This window comes from Rhamphochromis longiceps, linkage group LG9 (genome assembly GCF_057381845.1).
Source record: "Rhamphochromis longiceps isolate RC_006_pf linkage group LG9, R_longiceps_female_GT1.1, whole genome shotgun sequence".
NCBI classification, from domain to species: domain Eukaryota; kingdom Metazoa; phylum Chordata; class Actinopteri; order Cichliformes; family Cichlidae; genus Rhamphochromis; species Rhamphochromis longiceps.
Genome location: NC_140565.1, coordinates 10,547,100 through 10,574,127, shown reverse-complemented (window position 1 = coordinate 10,574,127; position 27,028 = coordinate 10,547,100). Strand labels below are relative to the sequence as shown.

The window sequence follows — 27,028 nt, the reverse complement described above, 5'->3', positions numbered from 1 at the left end:
CAGCTGTAATATGTCTTATGGAGTAATGAATCCAAATTTGAAATATGCATGGAAGAGGTCCGAAGAGAGATACAACAGTGAATGTCTATAGCCGTCTTTAACACAGCGTGGATACTCTACCGTGCTTTGAGGCTGGATTTCAGCCAGTGTTGTTGGAGCTCTTATCCAAATTAATCAAATTATGAATGTAGAAAAGTTCCACCAGATTTTGATCGACCATGTAATACCAAGTAATGTCTGATTGGCAGCAACTTTCAGTACGACAATGATCGCAAACATACTGCCATTGTAGTCAAAGTATGCCTGGATGAAACAACGCATCAGTCATGGATTGATCTCTCCAGGGTTCGAACCTCAAGATAATCGAAGCAGTGTGGGATCATCTTGACAGAAAACAAAACAAAAGGCATCCAGCATCCAAAGAAGAGTCTCGGATGTCTTTCAAGAAGCCTGCAGAACTAAGAAATTACAAGAAAGCTTACCTATTAGAGTTTAAGCTGCGTTGAAGAATGAAAGGCAGCTTTAACTGAACAAAAGGGTAAAAAAATCCCACATTGACGGCTAACTCAAGAGACAAAAAGCATTAGAACTCAAGTCATTACCGTACTTAAGGATAAATAAGTTAATTAATTACATTAATGCATAAGCAGAAAATAACCTACAGTAACTGCTTTGCGATATGGAAGTGCAAAAGACAACTGAAAGGGAGGATAGTTTCTATTAAGGGACAGAGGAACGATAAGAAACGATAAGAAATCAAGGAGTGTGGTGTAGATAAGTGAGGAAATCCGATCATTACTACAAATTTAGTTGAAATTTAAATATTTTAACTATGGTGTGTGAGGTGGGCCCCTGGGTGCCTCCTGTGAGGGCTGTCTGTTTTCCACATTCTGCAACGGTAAAATACGACTTAGAGGCGGATATTTGTTTTACCAAATGGACAATTGCTGTTGACAAAACTCGCCTCATGGTTGACTCTGAGAAAAAAACTCTTTCCCACAGAGGGGAATAAACGTATTCGAATATGAGCTTTTTTCCACTAAGGCTTATTTTATGGGGAGATGTACGAAATTATTTACCGGGTTACAAGCAATGATAATATCGGCTGTTGACTCCTCATTTTCATTTTCTGTCTATTGAGAAAACCCAGTGTAAAAGTAGCTAAAAGTAATGAAGAAAAAAACTTTGGTCTGACAAGGAGCAGGCTGCGCAAAACCTACCTTATAGATGTTTTAATAATAATAATATTGTTTTGGGGGGCGCGTTATAGGTTATAAGCATTGAGAAAAAACTGATATCTGATATCTCACTCCTCCTTGACCCGCGGTGTGTGTGTGTGTGTGTGTGTGTGTGTGTGTGTGTGTGTGTGTGTGTGTGTGTGTGTGTGTGTGTGTGTGTGTGTGTGAAACAAGATCGCCTGTCACGGCAATTATGGTTTGTTTTTTCAGTCCCTTGTAAAAGGGATTCTCAAAAGGAAAAGTAGTATTCAAAGAAAAGTATTCACTAAGGGATATTTATTCATTTTTACACATACGGGGTAGGCAGCCTGTAGGTTACAAGCGGATAGAAAGTTCTTCTTTTCATCACAAGCTATGGTGTAGCCTAAAAATGCAATTTGTTGCTAGGCAGATCATCTTAAAGGTTTTTTTTACTGCGTCTGTATTATAGGAAAATAAAATACTATTGAAATCTCTACAGGAAGTCACTCTTTATTCCCATTAAGAAATACAGAGAAAATCGTCATAATATTGAAACAGAATTCAGACTATGAGTTTGCGGAAAACTAGCTGCCGCTCTGTCTCTCTATACAGCACAAAATCAGCTGCTGCATCACCGCTGTGCTTCAGGAACCAAACCCCTCCCCTCATGTATATGGAACATGACGCATCAGGTCTGAAAATGACTAGACAATTCCGGAGTATTTCCGGAAGTGTCATAAGGTCCGGATCGAGGCCTTCCTTAGTAAATATGCTGTATTTGAATATGGCATATTCAAAGCCTTCTTCTTTGGGAGAGCAGATCTCATCGGACACAGGAGAGCTGCTGGGCTGCAGAATGAAATCCATCTTGTGTGTCTGAGGCTTAGAAATTGTGAACTCCTCCTCTCTGCTTTTATTCTCCTCCCTCTAAAAACTTTTTTCTTTTTTTTTCCCAACAACAGATGGCGCGCTTCCGGAGGTTTACCCCCCCTCCCTTCTCAGGATGCAATTCGACACGCTTAGCGACAGATGGCGCGCTTCCGGGGTTCGCCCCCCCTTCTCCGGATGTCGGGGGGTTCCCGCCCCCCCCCCCTTCTCCGGATGCAATTCGTCACGGTCATTACTCGCTTCCGGGGGGGAGGGGGGAGGTCAAAAGGTCATGATTAGGGCCATCAATCACTTTGGATTAAATTTTGTCATAAACCGTATGGGAGTATCTCTCTATAAGTTATTCCAATGTTCATACATTTGGCAAAGATATGTTTTTTTCCAGATTTAATTTTGAGTACATGTCATTTTTGTTTTTGAATGCTGTGTTTCACTTTAATTTACACTAAAATAAGCCTTTTTCCAAATACCAAAAATTCACTCCTGACTGTTAATAACACCGTGCTTCCCGCTAGATGATAGGACCCACTCACCATGATGGGGTGAACTCCACATGGGCATCAAAAAATCCTGTCACCTCAGCAGTGGCTACCTTCCAACCCTCGATCCTGGCCCTGATCAATCCCTCTCTCTTTTGGTTCCTTACAATCTTCACCAGGCCGGGATAGCGTTTGTTCACATACTCCTCCAGTGGACCTTTCAGTTGCTCTACAGTTCAGAAAATGAAGATAACACATCAAACAAAACAAGTCAGAAATGCTTATAAAGACTGATCTTTAGTTGATCTTTGAATCTGCAGTTTAGCTTATAATCTGCACATCTATCCTTGAACAGTCTGCCAGCTGGAGTTTTCCAGTATTTGATCTGATGTCAGGACTAATAAAGCCTGAAAAGAATATATCACCATTGCAGCTAAGTTGGCGAGTTTAAGAAGAATCCCTACATGCTAAAGAAAGTGCTTGTATTTTTTTCTTAGCTTCTCTAACATCAGATCCATTGCAGCCCTCTTTACTGAAGAAAGGAGGAAAAAAAGAAAAATGCTGTTCCAGAGTCCCCTCTGGCAGCAACAATCAAAGCCTGACACATTATGCCTAGCTTGCATAATTATTTTCATGCAATCACAATAATTGGAATTCATGTCGATAAATATGAAAGGACAGCAGAGTGAGCTTAAGCAACCATTCCCAGTATGACAACTCTTTTGTCTCACTTCTCTCACTGGCAGCCTGCACTCCTTTATAAACCTCACATCAAGCCTTAGTATTGGTTGTGTGAAACAACATGATAAGAACACAAAGGGCAACCCACTAAGCACTAAATGGTAAATGGCCTGCATTTGTATAGCGCTTTTCTAGTCCCTAAGGACCCCAAAGCGCTTCACACTACATAATAAGTATTTGGTCAATAACAAAAATACAACTCAATACTTTGTAACATAACCTTTGTTGGCAATAACAGAGGTCAAACGTTTACTATAGGTCTTTACCAGGTTTGCACACACAGTAGCTGGTATTTTGGCCCATTCCTCCATGCAGATCTTCTCGAGAGCAGTGATGTTTTGGGGCTGTCGCCGAGCAACACGGACTTTCAACTCCCGCCACAGATTTTCTATGGGGTTGAGGTCTGGAGACTGGCTAGGCCACTCCAGGACTTTCAAATGCTTCTTACGGAGCCACTCCTTTGTTGCCCGGGTGGTGTGTTTTGGATCATTGTCATGTTGGAAGACCCAGCCTCGTTTCATCTTCAAAGTTCTCACTGATGGAAGGAGGTTTTGGCTCAAAATCTCACGATACATGGCCCCATTCATTCTGTCCTTAACACGGATCAGTCGTCCTGTCCCCTTGGCAGAAAAACAGCCCCATAGCATGATGTTTCCACCCCCATGCTTCACAGTAGGTATGGTGTTCTTGGGATGCAACTCAGTATTCTTCTTCCTCCAAACACAACGAGTTGAGTTTATACCAAAAAGTTCTACTTTGGTTTCATCTGACCACATGACATTCTCCCAATCCTCTGCTGTATCATCCATGTGCTCTCTGGCAAACTTCAGACGGGCCTGGACATGCACTGGCTTCAGCAGCGGAACACGTCTGGCACTGCGGGATTTGATTCCCTGCCGTTGTAGTGTGTTACTGATGGTGACCTTTGTTACTTTGGTCCCAGCTCTCTGCAGGTCATTCACCAGGTCCCCCCGTGTGGTTCTGGGATCTTTGCTCACCGTTCTCATGATCATTTTGACCCCACGGGATGAGATCTTGCGTGGAGCCCCAGATCGAGGGAGATTATCAGTGGTCTTGTATGTCTTCCATTTTCTGATGATTGCTCCCACAGTTGATTTTTGCACACCAAGCAAATACTTATTTTCCACCCTGATTTACGAATAAATTCTTTACAAATCCAACCATGTGAATTCATGGATTTTTTTTTCACATTCTGTCTCTCACAGTTGAAGTGTACCTCTGGTGCAAATTACTGACCTCTGTCATCATTTTAGGTGGGGGAACTTGCACAATCGGTGGTTGACTAAATACTTTTTTGCCCCACTGTACCTATGAAAATATACTCACTGTATATATATATATAATCAAAGCATTTCTTTAGCAAAGTGCACATACTAGCCCTTTTTAAGTTCATTGACATATGTGCACTCAAACAGGCCCAATGAGATTGAGGGTTATACCCCAATTATTTGTGTTAGGTTTGTAAGCTTTTCCAAATGAATACAGAAAATCAGCAAAACCACCATAAAGAAAGCTTATTTAAATAAAGCTGATATTGGGAGAACAAAGCCCAAGGGGTGGAAAATGAGTAAAAAACCTGTGAAGCAGAGAATAACATGAGGGACTGTTGCAGAGCGCATGAGTGAAACAAGCTCACAGATGAGCTGACAAAGATTGGCAGAAATCACTTTAGAGCAGCCGGGTAATAAGGAACAGGTGAACATAGAGTGGAGCAGATAATTACGAGCAAAAACCCAAACAAATACTTTCAGACAATCCTAAAGCTCTTATTTAGTTGCATAGAGCCATGTGTGAACATTTTGTCTTTACATTTTGCTTCCAAGGAACCGAACTGTCTTTTAATTCTGTAATTTATTTCACGTTCTTCAGGCTTTCTGAAGCTCCTTCAAATTTTTCTTTGGACATCATTTTATCATAATTTTCAGTGCAGTCCTTTATTTGTTTGTTCCTATGAATCATTCACACATAATAAAGGCACCTAACTCAAGGGACAAATTCGTTACTGGCACATTACCAGCAGCTTGTCACAAATACACAATTTGTTTCCTGCACAAAAAATGACAACGATAACACACCAGCAAGGTGATTACCAAAGAGCTATTAGCCAAAAACTTGACATATGTCAAGAAACTAAACAAGTAGAGGACAAAAGAACTGGCAGCTTAAATAAAAACATCTACAGCAGACGAACAGAATTTGAAAGTTGTGTCCTTAAGAAATAACACAAAACTGACACACAACCTGAGAGATGCATCTGGCATCTTATGTTTGCAAGTTTCAGTAAACTGCTGCATCTATTTCCCATTTTCCTAGCAAAATACAAAGACATGATGGCTTATTAGCTCATCCTATCCTAAATAACCACTAATGTATGCCAACTATTGTCACTGCTACACTATCAAAAGCTGAAAACAAACATAAAAAACATACAAATTCATCACCACAACAACACAGTTGATAAATAAAGAAATACAGAAGCACACATGCAAATAGAGAGATGACATAAAAGTTCTCACTCAGCTCCCTGCGGTGCTGTTTTAAGCTCCAACTCACTCTAAACAACACCAACGGGGGTCTACTGCTTCCTGAGCATCAACGACCGCGCCACCTTTTTAAGATAAGATAAGATAAGATAAGATAAGATAACCTTTATTAGTCCCACACGTGGGAAATTTGTTTTGTCACAGCAGGAAGAGGACAGTGCAAAGGTTATTCACTAGTTTCAGTTTTATAATAATATAAAACTTAATTATATAATTATATTCAGGTTACATGACACTTATTGTATAAGATAATTATTTCTGGGATGCTGAATGACAATTTGATGTGTATTTTGTTGCTTTCAGTAGAAATCCTGCTGATGACTCAGTGGATTTTAGATGGAAATTCTGTGTTTCACTCACTATAAACCATCTTCTAATCAGAGGGCGAAAAAGCCACTCTTCTTATTTGGTATTAGCTGAAGAAAATATTTAATCTATACTGACCGTCATCGCTGTTGTCGTCCACCAGGATGACCTCCTTGAGCAAGTGTGTGATTGACAGCTGAGTGGACTGAGCGCAGGATCACCGACAGAGCCTCGTTGACGAAGATGAAGATGAGGGAGATTTGGGGAAGGTCTCTTGAGTAGCTGACCTTTCTACATCTGTAGAAAGACACGACACAACACCTGTAAACTACTTGCATTAAGTAATACGAGGTGCCAGTGGAGCACTAGAGTGATGGTTTGGGAAAAGTAGTCTACAAAGTTATACAATTAAAAAGACAATCATGATTTTGTATTGATGAGCCCATTTACCATGATTTCTAACATTTCTGATCAATTGAATGTTGTATTAAATAACAAGGAATATGCCTTTCTTTTTAAAAAATGAGGACATTTCTCAGTGAACCTTAATTTTTGAGTGCTCGCATATTTAATTTTGAATTTGTAAAAAAGACTAAACTACCTCCATAGAGCTGCTGACGTCTTGTTCAATGGGGCTGAAAGGCAGAGCAAGTGCTGCTTCCTGTTCAACTATAATCACAAGGATTTATTTTCCACATTGGCCTTTTAACTGCATGTGCTGTTTCAGATAGAAACCCTATTTTAAACTTGTTTTGTTTAAACAGCTCTAATGAAGCGGAAAGCGGCAGGGTGAGGCTTTGGCTCTAAGTTTAGCACATGTGGGAAAGGAAGGGGCTTCTTTTATTGTCTCCTTTTCACGTCTTTTTTTCTTTTATCGATTATCTTATTTCCTCTGTGAAATAATAGCTAATTAGAAGTTATTCTATAACAAATCCAGTGTTTTCAATTCACGAGGTTGGAGAACACTTTTTTAGGGTTTTTGGCAGGAAACCATTAGAAAACAGAAGGCAACATTAACAAGATTAACCACGAAGAACTGGGACATTTGTCACCTTTTTTCTCCTTCTGATACAATATTGCAAAAGTCTTGAGGCATCCTCATTTCATTATATTCTGCTGGGAAAATGGGAAATAGGCAGAGCAATTCACTTAAACGTGCAAACATAAATGGAAATACAGTACATAAGGCAAAAATGTACTTGAAAGTCAATATTTGGTATGGCCACCTTTACTATCGAACATAGCCTGGACTCTCTCTTTCCGGAACACACTGCTTTAATAAATGTTGAGGTCTGGGCTCTGGGGAGGCCAATCCATGACTGATCTAGGTATACGTTTACTGCATTCACCGTGTGTTTGGGATCATTGTCGTAATGAATAAAAATATGCCTTTTCCAACTAGATGCTTTTCAGCTGGGACTGCATGATTAATGAAAATCTTAATATCTGGTTCATATTTCCATCAGCTTTCTCAAGATTCCCAACACCACTGGCAGAGCCTTCATCGTGTTTTACAGATGGATGTAAACACCCTCTGTTGGAGTCATATCAACAATTATTTGAACCAAAAATGTCAAATATGAATTCATAATGCTGTAAGACCTGTTGCCACTGATATAGTCCAGTTCTCGTGTAATTTACCATACCTCAGCCTTTTCTCCCTGTTTCTCTTCACTAAAAATGGCTTCTTGACAGCCTTCCACTGAGACCGTTTCTGATGAGGCTTCAGCAAACAGCAGATGGATCCATTAAAGGGCCAGTGCATCTCTCAGGTACTTCAAGTCTTTGCTTTTCTTTATATTTTTCTACATCTTAAGGACATGATTTCCAGATACAGTTCATCTGCTGTACAGAGTTATTTAGTCCTGCTACTTTTCCGGTTTCCTCAATTTTTTTAAGGACTCACAGCACGCCAGATTTTTGGGAACCACCTAGTTGGTTCAAAATGTTATTTTTACCTATCAGATTTTGTTATCTTTTAGATTCTTAAAGTGCTATGCTGTGGTGTGCTGGGGGAGCAGCACAGCAAAGAAGGACTCATCCAGGCTGGAAAAACTGATCAGGAAGGCTAGCTCTGTGGTCGGCATGAAGCTGGACACCCTGGTGACAGTGGCAGAGAAAAGGACACTAAAGAAACTGATGGACATTATGGACAATGCCAGGCATCCTCTGCACACGGCCATTAACAACCAGAAGAGTCTGTTCAGTGACAGGCTGCTTCTCCCCAAGACAAGAACTAACAGACTTAAAAACTCCTTTGTCCCACACGCCATCAGACTGTTTAACTCCTCTCTGGAGGGGAGAGGGAGGGGAAACAGGAGGACAAAGGAGGGGGGAACAACTAAGCTGTAGTGCCTCTTCACCTCACTGTGCAATACCTTTTGTGCAATACTTTTGTAAATAGTCAACAGTGCAATAGACCTCAATACTCGATACTTTGGGAGCCATAAACATCATTAGACCAGTGCACATATTGGTAAATGGACTGGTTCTTATATAGCGCTTTTCTACTCTTCTGAGCACTCAAAGCGCTTTACACAACTTGTGCATTCACCCATTCACACCCATTCGCACAAGCACATTGTTCTAGGTGCTTTCTAAGTAACATTCACACACATTCATACTCCGATGGATGCATCGGAGAGCAATTTGGGGTTAATATCTTGCCCAAGGATATTTGGCATGCAGACTGGGGGAAGCCAGGAATCGAACCACCAATCTTCCGATCAGCAGATGACCTGCTCTACCGCCTGAGCTACAGCCACCCCCTTATTGTCTCTATTGTGCTCTGTCTTGGTTGTTGAGTTGACTAATGTGGAAATAAAATTTATCCAGCAGTAAACCTGAGTTTGCGGTGAGGGAAGCATCTTGTACAGTACAGCACTTTCCAGCAGGAACTTCGATAGAATGTAAAATAAAACATTTTGTGTATTTTAAAATGACATTCAGTGTGTTTTTGTTGTTGCTGCACTAATCAACCACTTACTACTAACTGCAATGGTAGTTTATTGGATTGGAAAGTGTGGCGATGCTCGCCACCTGGTCTCCCTTCTTGCTTGTTGGTGTGGGCAGGTCTCATTTGTAGGTGCTGAAGAGCTGCTGTGGCTCATTTCCATCAGTGGCACTGGCAATACCTGGGCTCATTCTGTCAGTGAGGTAGTTGAAAAACCCCAGTTGGGTAAAGCGTTTGGGGGTTTTTGTTAACAGACATGCTTATCTATTTAGTTGGTGTTATTTTTTTCAGCTAAATTTTTTAGTGCAATTAGCACTTTCAGCATCAATCCATAGCAATGTGTTGTATTTTTCACATTGTCTGTGTGTAAAATACATATGTAAGCATAGATTACACAAAGGATCCTGCACGCCAAGCTGGATACAAATAGAAATCCCTGGAAACAATTCTTTCTGCGCTTAAGAGCAGCTTCCTATTGCAACGCTGGAGGATTTGTCACCATTACTGGATACGCTGCAGAAGCACAGCAAAGCAGTGACTGTGTGGAGTCGAAAACTATTACACCAACTACACTACACAGTCACCCACATTACCCCAATCACTGGCGTGTTTACACAACAGAGACGCTGAGTCTTTGTTACGGGCGCCAGCCACTGTGGCCTCGTTGTGTGGACACAGAGAGACCTTGCTGTGACTCGCGTCTTCCCTGCTGTGGATTTCTGGAAACCGCGCTTAAAGAAAGCACAAGACTTCTTTCGTAAAATGTGCCTTCCTGAACTTGTTGGGAAATACTTCTCGAAACAACGTGCTGCTCTAAATAGCCTGTAATGTTTCATGTTGTGGTTAAAGATTGATGACAGCTGTGTGGTGCGATGTAAATAGTTTGCATTTCATTTTTATGTGATTGCTGTGTACATGTGAATAGATCTATAATAAAGAAAAACAAACAAATATACTATTCTTTTTTGTTTTATTAAAACAACTTCACACAAAGTACAACTATTTACAATGTACAGTACATCCAAAAGAACAGCTTTAAGAATACTCAACAGGAGCAAGTGTCATTTGGCCCTGGTTTGACAACAACACTGGGGCACATATTAACAAAAACACAGCAAACCTTAACGATCTTATCAAGAAGTGTTGTGTCTTCAGCCTCACATGATAAGAGTAATCAGACTGTGTGTAACATTTTGAACTTGTTGCGCAAACTACCTATTACTCGCTCAACATGAATTCTCAGGTGGGCAATTGCTCTCGTTTGTTCAACGTCCCTTGCATCAAGTTGACAGTAGCCTTTTGTGAAAGCTGGAATCTTGACCTCCGCACACATCATTCCTACAGCATCTCTGATGTCAAAGCCTCTGTCAGCCAATACTACGTCCCCTGGTAACAGCTTTTGAAGAATGCCACATCTCTCTATGATGTGTTTATCTGATGCACGACTAGGGCTGGGCCATATTATACCATTCACGGTAATACCGGTATAATGTTAGGCAACGATAGGAAAATGAAATATCGCGATAGAATGGGAGTAAAACGCGCATGCGCAGTGCCTTTGTTTTCATACGCACATGGCCGATTGTTGAGTGAAACAGATGAACCAGAATTGGTTTGTAAAAATGGTGCAACTTCCGTGATGTGGAACTGGTTTGGTGTTTGTCTGTCAGATACACGACAAAGCACATTTTTTTGCAGAACATGAAAGCGGTCGTCGTTATTGTCGTATTTGTCGGACTAAGATGCTCTTAAATCTGGGAGTAATCTGGGTCCTAAACTCCGTATGCTTCAGGTCAAACAACACTGCAGCATCACTGAGAGTTAAAAACTGTCTAAATTCTTTCATCTTTAGTAAAACGATCAGCATTGCTGCTTTACCAGGTGTAACTATAAAGTTTAACTTCCATGAAAACAAAAAGTTATTACATTTAATGGAGTTAGAAGTTAGCAGGAAGCTAGCGGAAGTTAGCTCGCTAGTTTCGCTAGTTACCTAAGCATGATATAGCATGTTCTGACTGAGAGATTTCTGAACAAATTAAAACGTACAGCTCTGCTATCACTTCCAACATAAATGAAGACAGGAAACTAAACAGCAGTGACGTTTGTAGGGTTACTGAAGTTGGGCTAGCTGGTATATAATGATGTGCTACGTGATCGCTAGCGACACAGCTATGTTAGCATAACATAAACAGTGAAGCTGGAGGACGAACACTAACACTTTTCCACTTATAAAAGTTAACGTGAAGGTTCTTCATGGTTAGAGACAAATGCAATCGCATGGCAGGATGCTGTAAACGGACCAAACTTCAGTCAGGAGAACAACTGAGATAATCTATCCACAATACCAGGTTAGTCATTAATATACTGCAACAACATGGGAATAGAGCAGCTGCCAGAGAATTCAACATTAATGAATCAATGGTACAGAAGTGGAGGAAGCAAGAAGAATGAGTTTAATAAAGTTTGATTTATCTGACTGCTTTGTTTCGCTTAATGTGCCTTATAATCCCGTGCACCTTATGGTCCGAAAAATGCGTACTGCACACTGCAGTTTAATGTTGCAAAGCACCTCTTTTTAACTTCAGTGGATATTATACATGGTTATGCTCAGGATATGTCAGCCCATTTCTACTGGAAATGCCTTTTGGTTAAACTTTCAGCAAGGAATTTGCATTTGCACTGTTACATTTTTATAAAGCTTTAATGTACATAAAAACCAGCTTCTTGTTTAAGTGAAAATAAATGGAAGGTTGTCTTTTTGCGCTAGTAATGTTGTGGAGTTGTATTTTGTCTCGCATCAATTATATCGTCGGTTATATCGTTATCGCAAATTTTCAAATATATATCGTGATAAATATTTTTGGCCATATCGCCCTGCTCTATGCACGACCCCCCATCCCCTGGAAATGAAAGAAATAGCTCCATGGGGTGTAATCCCGATGAGGTATTTTATGGTCTGTGTACCCTTGTAATGAGAGTATGTTTGTGCGCGTGCCTTTAAATTAGATGGTCTTTCTGTTCGAATCTCAAAACAGTCAACAATGATTGCTACTCGTTTTCCAAAAGTTTCAGTAAACTGTGGAGGCATTGTCGCCTGCAGACAGTGCCTCTCAGGCCAGTGCACCAGTGCTCCTAAGTGGGCATACAAAACATCAATGGTATCGGTGAAGACAGAAGACAGTGTTTTGTGCGACACATGGAATAGATGACAAAGATGCTGGACTGGAAGATCAAGTCTCAGACGCATTAGTGTGAGTAAGAGCATTTGGAAACCTGTCAGTTTCTTCGGTATTGGCAGGAAATCTTTGACAGTGTTGAAGAGGGACATTAAGACAGCATAACAATATAGTCCAGTGTAATATCTTACTTTTTCGGTATCGTCCTTTAAGAAAGTTTCATTCAGCTCTGTCTTTTGCAACTGTGCTCGAAGCAGTCTGTTCTCCTCCAACAGCCGGTTTATTTCTGCTCTGCCCTGTTGACTGCACACACAGTCCTTCGTCTGCCCTTCAGCTTCCGTGACGCTGTCACTCCCATCACCACTGTCCACATTTGCAGCTGGTACGTCAACCTCCACTTGTCCAACACAACTGCTGTCCACTGCCTCCATGACATGGTTGTTGTTCTTCTGTCAGACCTTCATCGATCATCAAGCCTGTAAGATAAAAAATAGTGCATAGACTTAAGGTTAATGTACACCAATATTCCAATGACAGGTGTGTGATTCATCTTTAAGTTATGTGCGGATTAGTGTACCATAAGAGCAATTTAGTATGTTTTCAGAGGGGGGTGTTTACCTGCAATGGGTGCTCTTTTTCGCTTCCGTTGCATACGCCTTGCGTGCCGGTCCGAGTCTGACACAGGTTTGTCGTCGTGCCCCATGTGCAGTGTTGGTGCCCAGTCTGGATTTGTTACATCCATTTCATATGCTGGTTTGCCTGCAATAATGCCAAATCAAAAGCTACTCAGTCGACATGACGTGGTTCTGCAGCATCACACATTAGCATGTTTTATCTCATTATCTATGACCGCAGCGCATTGAAAAAAAACCCACTAAAAGCCTTTTGGTTTGGTCCTTTTACAGCATCCTGCCATGCGATTACATTTGTTCCTGACCACCGAGAACACTCACGTTAACTTTTATCGAGTGGAAAAAAAGTTAGCGTGTTTATATTGTGCTAACATAGCTGTGTTACTAGCGGTCACGTAGCACATCATTATATACCAGCTAGCCCAACTTCAGTAACCCTACAAATCAATCAATCAAGCTTTATTTATAAAGCACTTTTCATACAGAAAAAATGTAGCACAAAGTGCTTTACATAGTTAAAAGCAGCCCACCCCACCCTCCAACTCACTCCCCACACTCTCAATACACATATATCCCCCCACCCCCACCCACACACACACATACACACACGCGCACACTTAAAGAGTAAAAATTGGGCTGGGCTCGCATGAGCCAAGTGAGGAAACATTATAACAGAGAGCCGTCTGCACCGGGAGCCGGTCACAGACCGCAGCCTCCGGGCTGGGCACACAGCCGGAGGGAGGCCAAGGAGCCCCCCAACCAGGCTGAGAGGACCCCAGAGACCAGCAGCCACGGTCAATAACAGCCCCGGTGCAGAGAGCGCCCTCCGAGGAAACACTGGAGATATGACGCAATACGATATATACAGGGTAAAATGATAAAATAAATAAGAACAGGATACAATATAAATATAAATATAAATAGAGTAAGAAGATTAAAAAATGAATAAGAATAAAATCAAAAAATATTAGGTAAATCCTAAATTAATAATAGAATAACAGGATAGAATAAATAAGCATAAAAAATAAATAAACGCTAAGTAAAAGCTAAATTAAAAAGGTGGGTCTTGAGCCTGTTCTTAAAAACATGTACGTTCTCTGCGGCCCTGAGCTCCTCCGGCAGGCTGTTCCACAGACGAGGACCATACCACTGAAAAGCTGCCTCTCCGTGAGTATGTGTCCTGACTTTAGGGACAATCAAAAGGCCAGTACCAGAGGACCTCAGGGTCCGCGAGGGTTCGTATGGTAAAAGCAGATCTGAGAGATAAGAAGGCCCAAGACCATTAAGACATTTAAAAACCAATAAAAGAACTTTAAAATCGATCCTGAAACACACGGGGAGCCAATGCAGCGATTCTAAAACCGGTGTAATGTGGGCCCGCCCTCTGGTCTTCGTCAGCACACGAGCTGCCGAGTTTTGCAAGAGTTGTAAAGTTGAAATATTCTTCTTAGGAAGACCAGAGAGCAGGGCATTACAGTAATCAATGCGACTGGCAATAAAAGCATGCATCAGCATCTCCGTGTTGGCCCGAGAGAGAATAGGGCGGACTCTGGCTATATTTTTTAGATGATAAAATCCAATTTTGGTTACATGTTTAACATGTGGGATAAAACCAAGCTCAGAGTCAAAAATAACACCCAGGTTTTTCACTTGTAGCGAAGGACATAGTGAAAATGCCTCTAATTTAGACAAGAGTTTCTCTCTCTGAGCCTCAGGACCGACAATTAAAACTTCAGTTTTGTCCTGGTTAAGCTGTAAAAAGTTTTCTGCCATCCAAGATCTTATATCCAAGATACAGTTAAAAAGGGCATCCATTGGTCTGGTGTCATCAGGAGACACGGAGATGTACAGCTGCGTGTCATCAGCGTAACTGTGGAAGTTCACTCCATGCCTCCTGATGACACTGCCGAGAGGCAACATATACAAATTAAAAAGTACAGGGCCTAGAACCGACCCTTGAGGCACACCACATGTCATTTTATGGATCTTAGAGGAGCATGTATCCATACTCACCATAAAAGATCTGTCAGAGAGATAGGAAGTGAACCAGTTGTGTACAGCACCAGAGAGGCCCACCATGTGTTTTAGTCTGTTTAAAAGAATAGCGTGGTCTACTGTATCAAAGGCTGCGCTTAGATCCAGCAGCACCAGGACTGAGAGCTTTTGGGCGTCCCAGTTACATCTAAGATCATTTAAAACCTTTAGGAGAGCCGTCTCTGTGCTGTGGTTCACCCTAAATCCAGACTGGAATATCTCCAGGATCTGTCTATCATTGAGAAAATCAGTAATCTGAGTAAAAACAAGTTTTTCTAAGACTTTACTTAAAAATGGTAAGTTGGATACAGGTCTGTAGTTATTAAAATCATTACAATCCAAATTGCTCTTCTTCAGAAGGGGCCTCACCACCGCCGTTTTAAAGGCAGCAGGGAAGACACCCAACTGAAGAGAGCAATTCATCATGTATAAAAGCTCAGCCTCAAAAAATCCATAAAGTGTTTTAAAGAGTGAAGAGGGGATTGGATCTAAAAGACATGTGGTGGGTCTCACTGTGGAGAAAACCTTCTGAAAGTTCTCAGCATTAACCAGGACAAAGCTGTCCAGTGTCTCCTCAGGTACAATCGAGCCCTCAGATGTGTTTACAATCATATCGCGATTAGATAAAATATCAGATCTGATGGCGCTGATCTTTCCCCTGAAGTGGTCTGCAAACTGCTCACAGAGCGAGTCTGTGGGGGTTCTTTGGGAGCTGTTAAAATCAGGGTTAAATAAATGATCTATGGTGGAAAAGAGGACCTTGGGATTATTTTTGTTAATACTGATTATTTTGGCGAAGTATGAATTTCTTGACTTCCTTAATGTATTATTGTACATTTTAAATTGCTCGGAAAATATTTGATGGTTGATATTATTTTTATTTTTCCTCCATCTCCTTTCTGCTGCCCTGCAATTTCTTTTGAGTTTTTTGACTTCTTCGTTTCTCCAGGGTGATGCATGTTTTACGTTAATCTTTTTGGTGGTGAGTGGAGCAACGGAGTCAAGGCTTTTCTTCAGTTTGCTGTTAAAATAACTAAAAATCAAATCGCAGGGTGCAGGTAAAATCACAGGGGGGCATTTGACTAAAACCCTGGTAAAATTTGCAGCCACTGTCACTGCTGTTTAGTTTTCTGTCTTCATTTATGTTGGAAGTGATAAGAAAGCTGTACGTTTTAATTTGTTTCCAAAACCCCACAGTCAGGACATGCTATATTGTATTTAGATAGAAGCTAGCGAGCTAACTTGCTGCTAACTTCTAACTCATATGTCATAAATTCCATTGTCATGGATGCCTGGATGTTTAACTCAGTTGTTACACCTGGTAGAGCAGAACGCTGATAATTTTATTAAAGATGAAAGACTTAAGACAGTGTTTTAACTCTCAGTAATGCCACAGTGATCATTTGATATATGGACCTGCAGCAGAGTTTAGGCCCAGACACGGCTAGTGACGTCAGACTCAACAATCGGATAGTGATATGAATTACTTTAGAACTCACCGGAGAGAAAATGCCGCGAGCAAACCAACAAAAAGCTGGGGATTGCACGGAACTCGATATCCGCTCGTCTCACCGCTGCAATCCATGCCTGGCGTCTTTGTTTGGTGATATCGGATACATGGGATCCCTCACGTTGCCGCCAGGATGGAAAACGATTAAAAGATTAATCCAGTTTCTTGCCTTCACGATCGTGAGATCTAACATTGCAACCGACTACACACGTACCACCATAGCTGAAGCTGTATCCTTTGTCTGGCCTACTGTGATGGCGGCAGGGGGCGCATTCTAAAATGTCATGTGACAATCTGATTCATGAAGAGTGATGATGTCACAAGGACATGTGATGATGTCACAAGGACATGTGATGATGTCACAAGCACATGCCTTTGAGCCTTTTCTATAAATAGGGGTCAGGAGCAGCAAGTTTTAGTCAGTTTGTTCGCAGCCTTCAAACGTTCGACCAGAGATATATTTGAAAGTATTTGTAAACCTCTTCAGAGTCACTGTGCACAGGATTAAAAATGTATCCACGAAAATGCCAACAAAGAATAAACAATCTTGCTGCCTCTCCTTCGAGGTCTGGCCGGCCACTCACTTCAAGAGGGAAGCCTGATATGACACGATCCATTGGTGCCTCATCAGTCCAAAGGACATTACAGGAAAACTCCGACCTACATGCAAAAATTAAACAAATTGAAGAAGAGAAGCTTCAACTGGAGGAGAAGTGCAGACAATTGGAAGCACGAAATCAAGAGCTGGAAAAACAACAGCAACGCCAGCCTTACACAAAAATTATTAGTGAGGCCTGGGAAGGAAAGTTTGGTGAAGCACGACAGAAGATTTTGTTCCTGATGAAGGAAAACAAGACAAAGAGTGCTGAATTAAAAGAAACGTCTGCCCAGCTTCAACGCGCGAATGCTACTATTGGGGAGATGCAAAGGGATCTCCAAAACATGGAGCAAAAGAATCAGGCGCTCCAAGGAACGCTTGATGAAGCTATGGAACAAACTGCACAAATCCTCGGACAGAAAAAGGAAGGGGTCACACAAATGCAGGACCAACTCAAAGGCATAAAGAAAAAATACGAAGTGCTGAAAGTCAGGCTGGATGAAACAGAGTGCAAAAAAAAAGAGCTTCTTCAAGAGAAAGAGCAACAGGAAGAAGAAAAAAAACGTATTATCCAGGACTCAGACAACTTGAAGCGCGAAAACGCTGAAATGCTTGCACAAAAGCAGCAACAAGAGAAAATAAATGAAGACCTGCAGCGTAAGCTTCAAGAAATCACAAGAAGAAATGAGCAGTTAGAAAAGATGCACAAGGAAAAACAACAGCAAAATACAGACAAGTGCAATCTATTAAAAGAAATGGAGCAAAGATGCCAGAAACTTGAGAAGGAAGTTGAAGAAACAACCGATCAGTTGAGAACCCTCATCCTAGAGAAAAAAGTGGTCGTGGAAAAGCTCATGGAAAAGAAGAAAAAACGTTTCCGCTTCTTCTGGAGGAGGGACACTCCTGCTCTTTCTACTTTTTCTATTTTTTCTACTGCTGACGTCACCTCGTCTCCCTCCACCTCTGTTCCATCTTAATTTTCACCTCTCCTCTCCCCTTCTCTCCTAACACTTCTTCCCTCTCTCCTTCATCTTTTTTCACCCCAACCAGTCCCGGCAGTTGACTGCCCCTCGTGAGCCTGGTTCTGCCGGAAGTTTCTGCCCGTTTAAAGGCAGTTTTTCTTCCCCACTGTCGCCTAGTGCTTGCTCAGAGGGGATTGTTGGGGTTTTCTCTTTTCTTTTTTTTTCCCTTCTTATTACCATTTTCCTTTATTTACCGATTTGTTTTGTTTACTTTTCTTTTATGTTGTTTCTTTATTTACTTGTTTAACTTTTTTTCAACTTATGTAATAAACTAATAAACCAATTGAATTTATCCTCTGCGTATTTTACATCTAATCTTTAAAGAATATTTCCAAAACATTTTCAAACATCACGATCTGTCTTTTGTTTGCTTGTTAAAACCCCGTAAATGGTGAAGTAAAAACCCTGTGATATGGTTTAAAACATCAAAATAGACTAAACAACTAGTCTAAAACTAAGAGACACAGGATAAAGTTGGTGTGAAGGTTTCAGTCTGTGAATGAATCTAAGCACCATCACCTTAACTTTAAATTCATCTCTGTTACCCTCTTTGTGACTGAACTCTGACCGTGAGCACCACAGCCACTGCGCACCAGTCACACGCACTTTAAATCCATCACAGTAAACCAGTTAGTTTACCTCAGTTTGTTTTGCAGCACATTTCACAACATGCAAAAGCATAATGTGCCATGTACAGACTCAAAATCTGATTTAAAAACATGAGGACTGACCTGTAAGCTTTACATTTACAGTTTATCACATACCACTGAGCAGTTCTTACCTGTAATTCTAAGCCCTCTTCTTCCTTTTCTGGTTTAAAACATCAAATTAGACTAAACAACTAGTCTAAAACCAAGAGACACTTAAATATTAAGTTAAACCTCTGGGGTTGCCGGACGCGTCGGCGCGTCAAAATCACATGACCAATTTAAGACGACACAGCTACAAGATGCAGCGATTCAGAGGCTGTATCCCAATTCAGGGTCTGCAGCCTTAAAGGCCGCATTTTAAGGCCGATTACGTCACAGCGACGCGACGAAGGCCTAAAAATAAATGTTTGTTTCAGTTCTATGAAGTTCTATGAGTATTTTGGATTAGTAGCACTGCTGTGTTTGTTGCATCATATTGCTGTAATTGTTTATATGCTTTATATATTCTGAGGTAAGTTGATCTATAGTGTTACATCATATTCTATAAGGATGTTATGTGTTTGTGTACTTTCTGCCCAGTTTGACCCATTTAGCAGAAGTCAGCTTGGTTCCACTTGCCTCTTACCCGTGATTTCAGTGGAAATTTCAAATTCAGGATCTGACACACACTGTTTCATGTCCTACACAGTTCTTGCAAGTTCATAGAAATTTCTGTTCAATTAGAACCAAATATTTGAGTTGATGGTTGAAATTGTTGTTGTAATTTGTGTTTTAAATATTTTTAGATTGATGTTTTGTTTCCTTTACAATATTGTAAAGGAAACAAAACATCAATCTAAAAATTGTCCTCTTTTTTATTTTTGCAGGGTGCCCTGGAAGAGCAGAGTTAATGTTCGACTCCTCCTGGTCAGGCTCTCCAGCTGGATGAGCCGAGGTCTCCCCTCTCGCCGCCGCCTCTGAACACACAAACACAAATTGCATGTGAAGCAGGAGGTGCAGATTTTTTTTGCTATTGTTTTCTAAATCCAGGCTTGATCACGTGGAGGTATTTGGAAAACTTTTTTTGGCCAGCGGACGACTGTTGTCTCGCAGAAAGTCAAATCAAATGTATGCGATACACAATCAATTCACAAGAACACATTAAAACAGAAGGTGCCTGATTTCAACTCAATTCTGCATCAAAACAGGGTAACAGAATTAAAACGAGTGTTTGCAGCAAATGTGAGCACAAAGCCTCACTTTGTACAAGCCTGCTATTAAAGTTCTCCTCTATGCAGACAACCTTCCTGTTTTCAAGGCACAACTTGGATCTGCTGCACAAATCTTATGGATACACGCTAAATGAAACAGTAGTGTGCACGACTCCAGATTCTGATCCCTCGTCCTAATATGGTCCTAAAAGGCTCACAAAAAACAACATAGCGATAGCAATAAAGCAAATGTTGAGGCTTCTAAATACAAAGTCCATAAACCAATGGCTGACATGGGTTTTATCATAAGGGTGATAAATATACAACATATGTTCTTAAGACTAAAAGTATAATACAGATTTTAGTCTGAGAGATCTGATGTTCATTTACCTGCAGATGCACTATACGTGCCTGCTCCGTGGTTTTCCACAACATTTTGCACATCACTATTTAATACAGGAAGTAGGTAGGTGAACTAAAACAAGTCATCTTTCTTTGTGAGAGGACAATATTAATGAAATAAACCTCAATGACATCATAGGGATCCCTAAAGATGCTCCTGCTGCTTTTCTTCCTCCTCATCCTAAACTTCCTTCTCCTCGACTTTCATCCAATTGTACTTCAATCTACTTGTGTTTCTCCCCCTCCTCTTCCTCATTTTGTTGGAGCTGTGAACAGAATTAGTGTGAATCTGAATTAATTTGTGCAAAAAAGTAAAATCTACAGCTTTTCAGTCAGAGGTGGTCTTTTGATTTAAGCCGGGTAGAGTAGATTTATGTGTTGATGCTGCCTGCTTCATCTCTGCGACTGGCTGCTGAGTGATATTTACACCCCGGCTGGATTACAAACTTTAACCACGTGCTGCACTTTGGCCCAGCGTTGATACCTCTTGTTAGTATAATGAACTCTTCTTGGCTTAATGTATGATGGTGGATAAATGAAATGTACAAAGAAAATTTAACTATATTACAAAAGGACATCTATCTTGGTAACATCAAATGACCGGAGCATAACTTGTTAACTAGTCTGAAAATAAGTTATACAGGAACAGTCACAGACACACCTTCTCATGTGTCACATTTCTATTCATTCAAAACACTTATGCATTGCTGTATTTTATACAGGCTGATGTGAGTATTTACACAAGCACACACACACACACACACACACACACACACACACACACACACACACACACACACACACACACACACACCAGCTTATTTCTCTCTTATCCAGAGAAATCCTTTCATCAGCCTTTCAATGCTGGGTAATCAAAGTATAAAGAACCATGCCAGTCTCCTATTGCCAGAGGCTGAAGTGTGTGTGCAGTCACCAGGTGATAATCTGATATCATGTACTTCCCCACTGATGTTAGTGGGGAAGTACGATAGTGGCTCAAGAGTTGGGAGTTCGCCTTGTAATCGGAAGGTTGCCGGTTCGAGCCCCGGCTTGGACAGTCTCGATCGTTGTGTCATTGGGCAAGACACTTCACCCGTTGCCTACTGGTGGTGGTCAGAGGGCCCGGTGGCGCCAGTGTCCGGCAGCCTCGCCTCTGTCAGTGCGCCCCAGGGTGGCTGTGGTTACAATGTAGCTTGCTATCACCAGTGTGTGAATGTGTGCGTGAATGGGTGGATGACTGGATATGTAAAGCGCTTTGGGGTCCTTAGGGACTAGTAAAGCGCTATATAAATACAGGCCATTTACCATGTTAAGTAATATGAAAAAAAAAATGAATCCCACCTTAGGCCGAATGTGTGACTCTCTTCGTAGTGGAAGAGAGAATGAATCTTCCCATCCGAATTCACGGCAATCAGTCTGTCAATCAAATCCTGTGGAGTAAAATGAGAGGCTTTGAACAAGAATGCACCGGATAGGGTGCAAAACGAAAACTGTGTGGAAATTTACAATGGGTAAGGTGGAGAACGTATATCAGTCTCAGTGTGAGAGGGTTTATTTGAATGCGTTTGAAGTAAAACAAATGGGTGGGTGGTGTTTGGAGGCCAAATAAAAAGTGCAAACATGCCCTCAGATGGATGACAAAAAAAAACTGCAGTGTGTGGAAAAGAAGAAGAAGAAAAACACTTACAGGTATGGAGGTTGGCATCTCCCTCAGGGTGTATTCGCTTTTGTTGGCCAAAGACTGTCGGCCCAGCAGTTGCCACACCGACTGGGAAGAGGAGAGGAGGTTGACCAAGTACAGGAAGGACTGAAGAGGAAAGTAAATACAGCAGCTGTTAGAGAGAAAAAATGTATTTGCTTTTAAAGACCATTGTGAATGCATTTGTGCACGTCATGGATTGATCAAATCCTAACACATAATAATAATATAACACTATTCAACTACAAACACTACCGATAATATGACAAATAATATCTGTAGTATTCAAAGCAAAACAAAATGTAAAAAGAATTTATGATTGCAAAGATAAAACATGGTTTACCACACTCTCAAAACTGAATAAGACATATATTCTGAGCAGAGTGGTTGAGCAGAAACCTATTGCAGCCTGAAGAATATTAAACTACAGGAAAGCTCCCTGCATTTTTCACTGGGTCTGGTAGAACAGGGAAAACATATCATCAAAAGCATCAAAGGAAAAAAAGAGAGACACTTGCACAAACGAGCTACAACTTAGATTATATTAAACAGCTTCAAAGAAACGTAAAGAAAAAAACAAGATACGATGGATTTTTTTTTTCTAAAATAGAAATATCTATACTTTCATGTGTCTTCTGATGTTTCTGTGCATGTGTGAACTTATCTTCATATGTACTACCAAACCTCCTACTGTACTTAGCACAGATTAAAGCAAAGACTCGAGTTAATTCACCAAAGTGCTGGTGTGTGTATATTTAGTTTTCCTTTGACCTCAGCATATATGTATAACCCACTGATAAGGCAGACTTTAAAGTCGCCTGTGGCAGGACACAGTTTACACATCACTGGCTGTCCGTATTCACTTGGCTAGTCTCTCTGAGAGAGATGACTTGGCTGCTGTCAGAGGCCAAGCATCAGACACACACAGACAGGCTCACGCTGGAGCTTGTTGAAGCTTTCCTGAGAGAAATTCTGCCAAAAACATAACTAAAAATGCAGTCTTATGAAAGTAAGGCTTATTTGCCCAGACACCCATAAACCAATCAGCAAAAAGCCTTTCTTGTTAACAAAATCACTATTGCCAGTTTCTTAAATATGAATATTCACAAGTGAATTTTCTACATGGCTGCTGGTATCACAGCAACACATGGACCACTATTCTGAGTCCTGGGTTAATAATAATTGGAATCAATTTAATTTTAATCAATTTAAACACCTTTGTAACCAGTGAGCTAAAAACATGATGGAAAAGCAAAACTTCTAAGAGATCTGTGTCTGTACTATTATGTAGATATCTAAAAATTGGGGCATTGTGGGCTCCAGGAAGTTTCTCCTTCTCCCTCTCTCTCTCACACACACACGCACGCACATACATACAATACCTTAATGCAACTCCTATCTGTGGGGTCAATGGGAGTTGGTTTGGGACGGACCACTCTGATGTCGTCACTGCTGCACTCAAGAACAGACCATAGCTCTAGTACCAGGGCCCGAATAAAGCCTGAGACAGAACACGGAGAAATTTGTTGTACCAAACATTTATTTGAAATAGCAGCAACTAAAATTATTAACAGTGCTTTAATAAATAAACGACTGACTTTGTTATTGTGTCCAATCTTTTAAAGAAATCTGTCTTTGCATTGCTGGCACCGTTTTGATTGGAGGATTTGAATCTCAGGAAGGAAGGAATTTATAATGCCACTCCCTTTGATCCCATTTAATCTCTTCCCTGTTGCACTTTGGCCTGTCAGTAACTACATTTGAATTTTGCAGCTTCTGATTGGCTATACTTTATTGCACATAAAGGCTGGATAAAAACGTTAATGCAATCAAAATGTACGCAGCCCTCGCTGGAAAACTGGGGATACAGTACAGTACATAAATGATGAAGCAAAGACAAAACATTAGTGTCATGGAAGAAGAAATAGTCAGTGCATCACGGGAAGCTCCCAGCAATAAAACCTGCATTTGTATTGACACATAAACCTTAATTTGTGAGCAATTTTCAGTGTATTTCAGTTAAATTAACGAGACAAATATAACAAAAGGGATTTTATACTTAGAAGAAGAATATGAAATTGAAATATTAAACTAAGAAAACTATAAATACTGCAGTTCTAGAGTTACAGATATACAATTAAGCTTTGCATATCAGTGCTGTATAACCCAGGGAATGTACTTTTTTTTAAATAATTGAATAGTAATGGAAATCATGAACTGTTTTTCAGAGGTCATAGATCAAATGAGCAGTAGAGTTTTTCTCACAGAATGGTTCTTTCACATAGAAAGCAGTGTGTGCTGCAGGTTTAGCAAATGGCCCATCATTTGTAAGCTCTGTCTGGACTATATCACTTTTTGAGGTCATCCTTCTTTCTGTCAGTCTGCCCAAAACATCAACGGTATCGGTGAAGACAGAAGACAGTGACACATGGAATAGATGACAAGGATGCTGGACTGGAAGATCAAGTCTCAGACGCATTAGTGTGAGTAAGAGCATTTGGAAACCTGTCAGTTTCTTCGATATTGGCAGGAAATCTTTGACAGTGTTGAAGAGGGACATTAAGACTGCATAACAATATAGTCCAGTGTAATATCTTACTTTTTCGGTATCGTCCTTTAAGAAAGTTTCATTCAGCTCTGTCTTTTGCAACTGTGCTCGAAGCAGTCTGTTCTCCTCCAACAGCCGGTTTATTTCTGCTCTGCCCTGTTGACTGCACACACAGTCCTTCGTCTGCCCTTCAGCTTCCGTGACGCTGTCACTCCCATCACCACTGGATTTGTTACATCCATTTCATATGCTGGTTTGCCTGCAATAATGCCAAATCAAAAGCTACTCAGTCGACATGACGTGGTTCTGCAGCATCACACATTAGCATGTTTTATCTCATTATCTATGACCGCAGCGCATTGAAAAAAAACCCACTAAAAGCCTTTTAGTTTGGTCCTTTTACAGCATCCTGCCATGCGATTACATTTGTTCCTGACCACCGAGAACACTCACGTTAACTTTTATCGAGTGGAAAAAAAGTTAGCGTGTTTATATTATGCTAACATAGCTGTGTCGCTAGCGGTCACGTAGCACATCATTATATACCAGCTAGCCCAAGTTCAGTAACCCTACAAATGTCACTGCTGTTTAGTTTTCTGTCTTCATTTATGTTGGAAGTGATAAGAAAGCTGTACGTTTTAATTTGTTTCCAAAACCCCGCAGTCAGGACATGCTATATTGTATTTAGATAGAAGCTAGCGAGCTAACTTGCTGCTAACTTCTAACTCATATGTCATAAATTCCATTGTCATGGATGCCTGGATGTTTAACTCAGTTGTTACACCTGGTAGAGCAGAACGCTGATAATTTTATTAAAGATGAAAGACTTAAGACAGTGTTTTAACTCTCAGTAATGCCACAGTGATCATTTGATATATGGACCTGCAGCAGAGTTTAGGCCCAGACACGGCTAGTGACGTCAGACTGAACAATCGGATAGTGATATGAATTACTTTAGAACTCACCGGAGAGAAAATGCCGCGAGCAAACCAACAAAAAGCTGGGGATTGCACGGAACTCGATATCCGCTCGTCTCACCGCTGCAATCCATGCCTGGCGTCTTTGTTTGGTGGATACATGGGATCCCTCACGTTGCCGCCAGGATGGAAAACGATGAAAAGATTAATCCAGTTTCTTGCCTTCACGATCGTGAGCTCTAACGTTGCAACCGACTACACACAGTCACTGCTTTGCTGTGCTTCTGCAGCATATCCAGTAATGGTGACAAATCCTCCAGCGTTGCAATAGGAAGCTGCTCTTAAGCGCAGAAAGAATTGTTTCCAGGGATTTCTATTTGTATCCAGCTTGGCGTGCAGGATCCTTTGTGTAATCTATGCTTACATATGTATTTTACACACAGACAATGTGAAAAATACAACACATTGCTATGGATTGATGCTGAAAGTGCTAATTGCACTAAAAAATTTAGCTGAAAAAATAACACCAACTAAATAGATAAGCATGTCTGTTAACAAAAAAACCCAAACGCTTTACCCAACTGGGGTTTTTCAACTACCTCAGGGACAAAGCTTTACCAAAATCTTCCAACTCAGACCCTGTGACAAGGTCTGTGAAAACCACGTTTTTATGCCTGAAATTCTACAGTACTACACTCCCAGCAGATGAGCTCATGCAGCCTGTCACGAACCGGGACATACAACCATGACAAAACAGGAGATGCACACACAATTTATTGTGTTATTAATTTAGATCAACTGTGCTAATATAGTATACCAAAATGAAAACAATAACTCAAATTTCTCATGTACACTTTCTACAGAGGCACCATCGAGAGCATCCTGTCGAGCTGCATCACTGTGTGGTTTGGAGCCTGCAATGCGTCCTGTCATAGAACCCTCCAACGCATAGTGAGAGCTGCAGAGAGGATCATTGGTGTCTCTCTCCCCTCCCTCCAGGACATTTACAGCACCCGTCTCACTAAAAAAGCCCTTTGCATAGCGGCTGATCCCACGCACCCAATGCAAAGCTTCTTCAAGCTGCTGCCGTCAGGGAGGAGACTGCGGAGTCTCCAGGCCAGGACCAGCAGACTGAAGGACAGCTTCATCCATCAGGCTGTCAGGAAGCTTAACTCCCTCCCGATTCTGCCCCCTCTCCCCTCCTCTCCTCCATGGTCTCACTGAACTCTGTCACATACACACACACACACTCACTGGCCTGCACCAGTTACCAGTCACTTTGTGGAGCATTGGACTGCCATTACCTCATAAGACTTTGTTGTTATACTATCTCTAACCGTATATTACTAGATGTCCATTTGCACTATTTGCCTATTTGCACTACTCTGCCTGGTTTACACTCAATGTCATTTACCCATACCTGAATATTGTATATTGTATATTGCATAGCTTTCTTGTTAAATTGTATTGTATTTATTTAAATTTTTACTTTTTAATTATTTTATTTGCATTTTTTAATC

At 40.9% G+C, this 27,028-nt stretch overlaps 1 protein-coding gene, 2 long non-coding RNA genes and 1 pseudogene across 3 annotated transcripts; 1 reads left to right on the top strand and 3 right to left on the bottom strand.

Annotated features, from left to right (window-relative positions):
• The window catches only part of LOC146661706 (polypeptide N-acetylgalactosaminyltransferase 17-like), a 33,063-nt pseudogene extending 25,767 nt beyond the window's left edge, over window positions 1-7,296 (bottom strand).
• A 44-nt stretch (window positions 7,297-7,340) lies between these two features.
• LOC146661705 (uncharacterized) lies at window positions 7,341-8,377 on the top strand. Its single transcript, XR_014913257.1, has 3 exons — window positions 7,341-7,772; window positions 7,873-7,949; window positions 8,160-8,377. It is a non-coding gene; the product is annotated as an uncharacterized LOC146661705 (long non-coding RNA).
• Window positions 8,378-10,083: 1,706 nt separating this feature from the next.
• Window positions 10,084-17,742, bottom strand: LOC146661704 (uncharacterized). Its single transcript, XM_085418222.1, has 3 exons — window positions 16,472-17,742; window positions 12,925-13,065; window positions 10,084-12,782 (listed from the first exon to the last, which is right to left on the bottom strand). Exon 3 carries the CDS (start codon window positions 12,735-12,737, stop codon window positions 11,952-11,954), a length of 786 nt encoding a protein of 261 aa, XP_085274348.1. The 5' UTR covers window positions 12,738-12,782; window positions 12,925-13,065; window positions 16,472-17,742; the 3' UTR covers window positions 10,084-11,951.
• Window positions 17,743-18,841: 1,099 nt separating this feature from the next.
• LOC146661703 (uncharacterized) lies at window positions 18,842-26,378 on the bottom strand. Its single transcript, XR_014913249.1, has 5 exons — window positions 25,557-26,378; window positions 23,426-23,544; window positions 22,032-22,151; window positions 21,686-21,774; window positions 18,842-19,708 (listed from the first exon to the last, which is right to left on the bottom strand). It is a non-coding gene; the product is annotated as an uncharacterized LOC146661703 (long non-coding RNA).
• Between the last annotated feature and the right edge of the window lie 650 nt (window positions 26,379-27,028).

What these genes read in the sequence shown, in the direction of transcription:
- LOC146661704 (XM_085418222.1), bottom strand. Translation starts at nt 12,737, where the DNA reads ATGGAGGCAGTGGACAGCAGTTGTGTTGGACAAGTGGAGGTTGACGTA.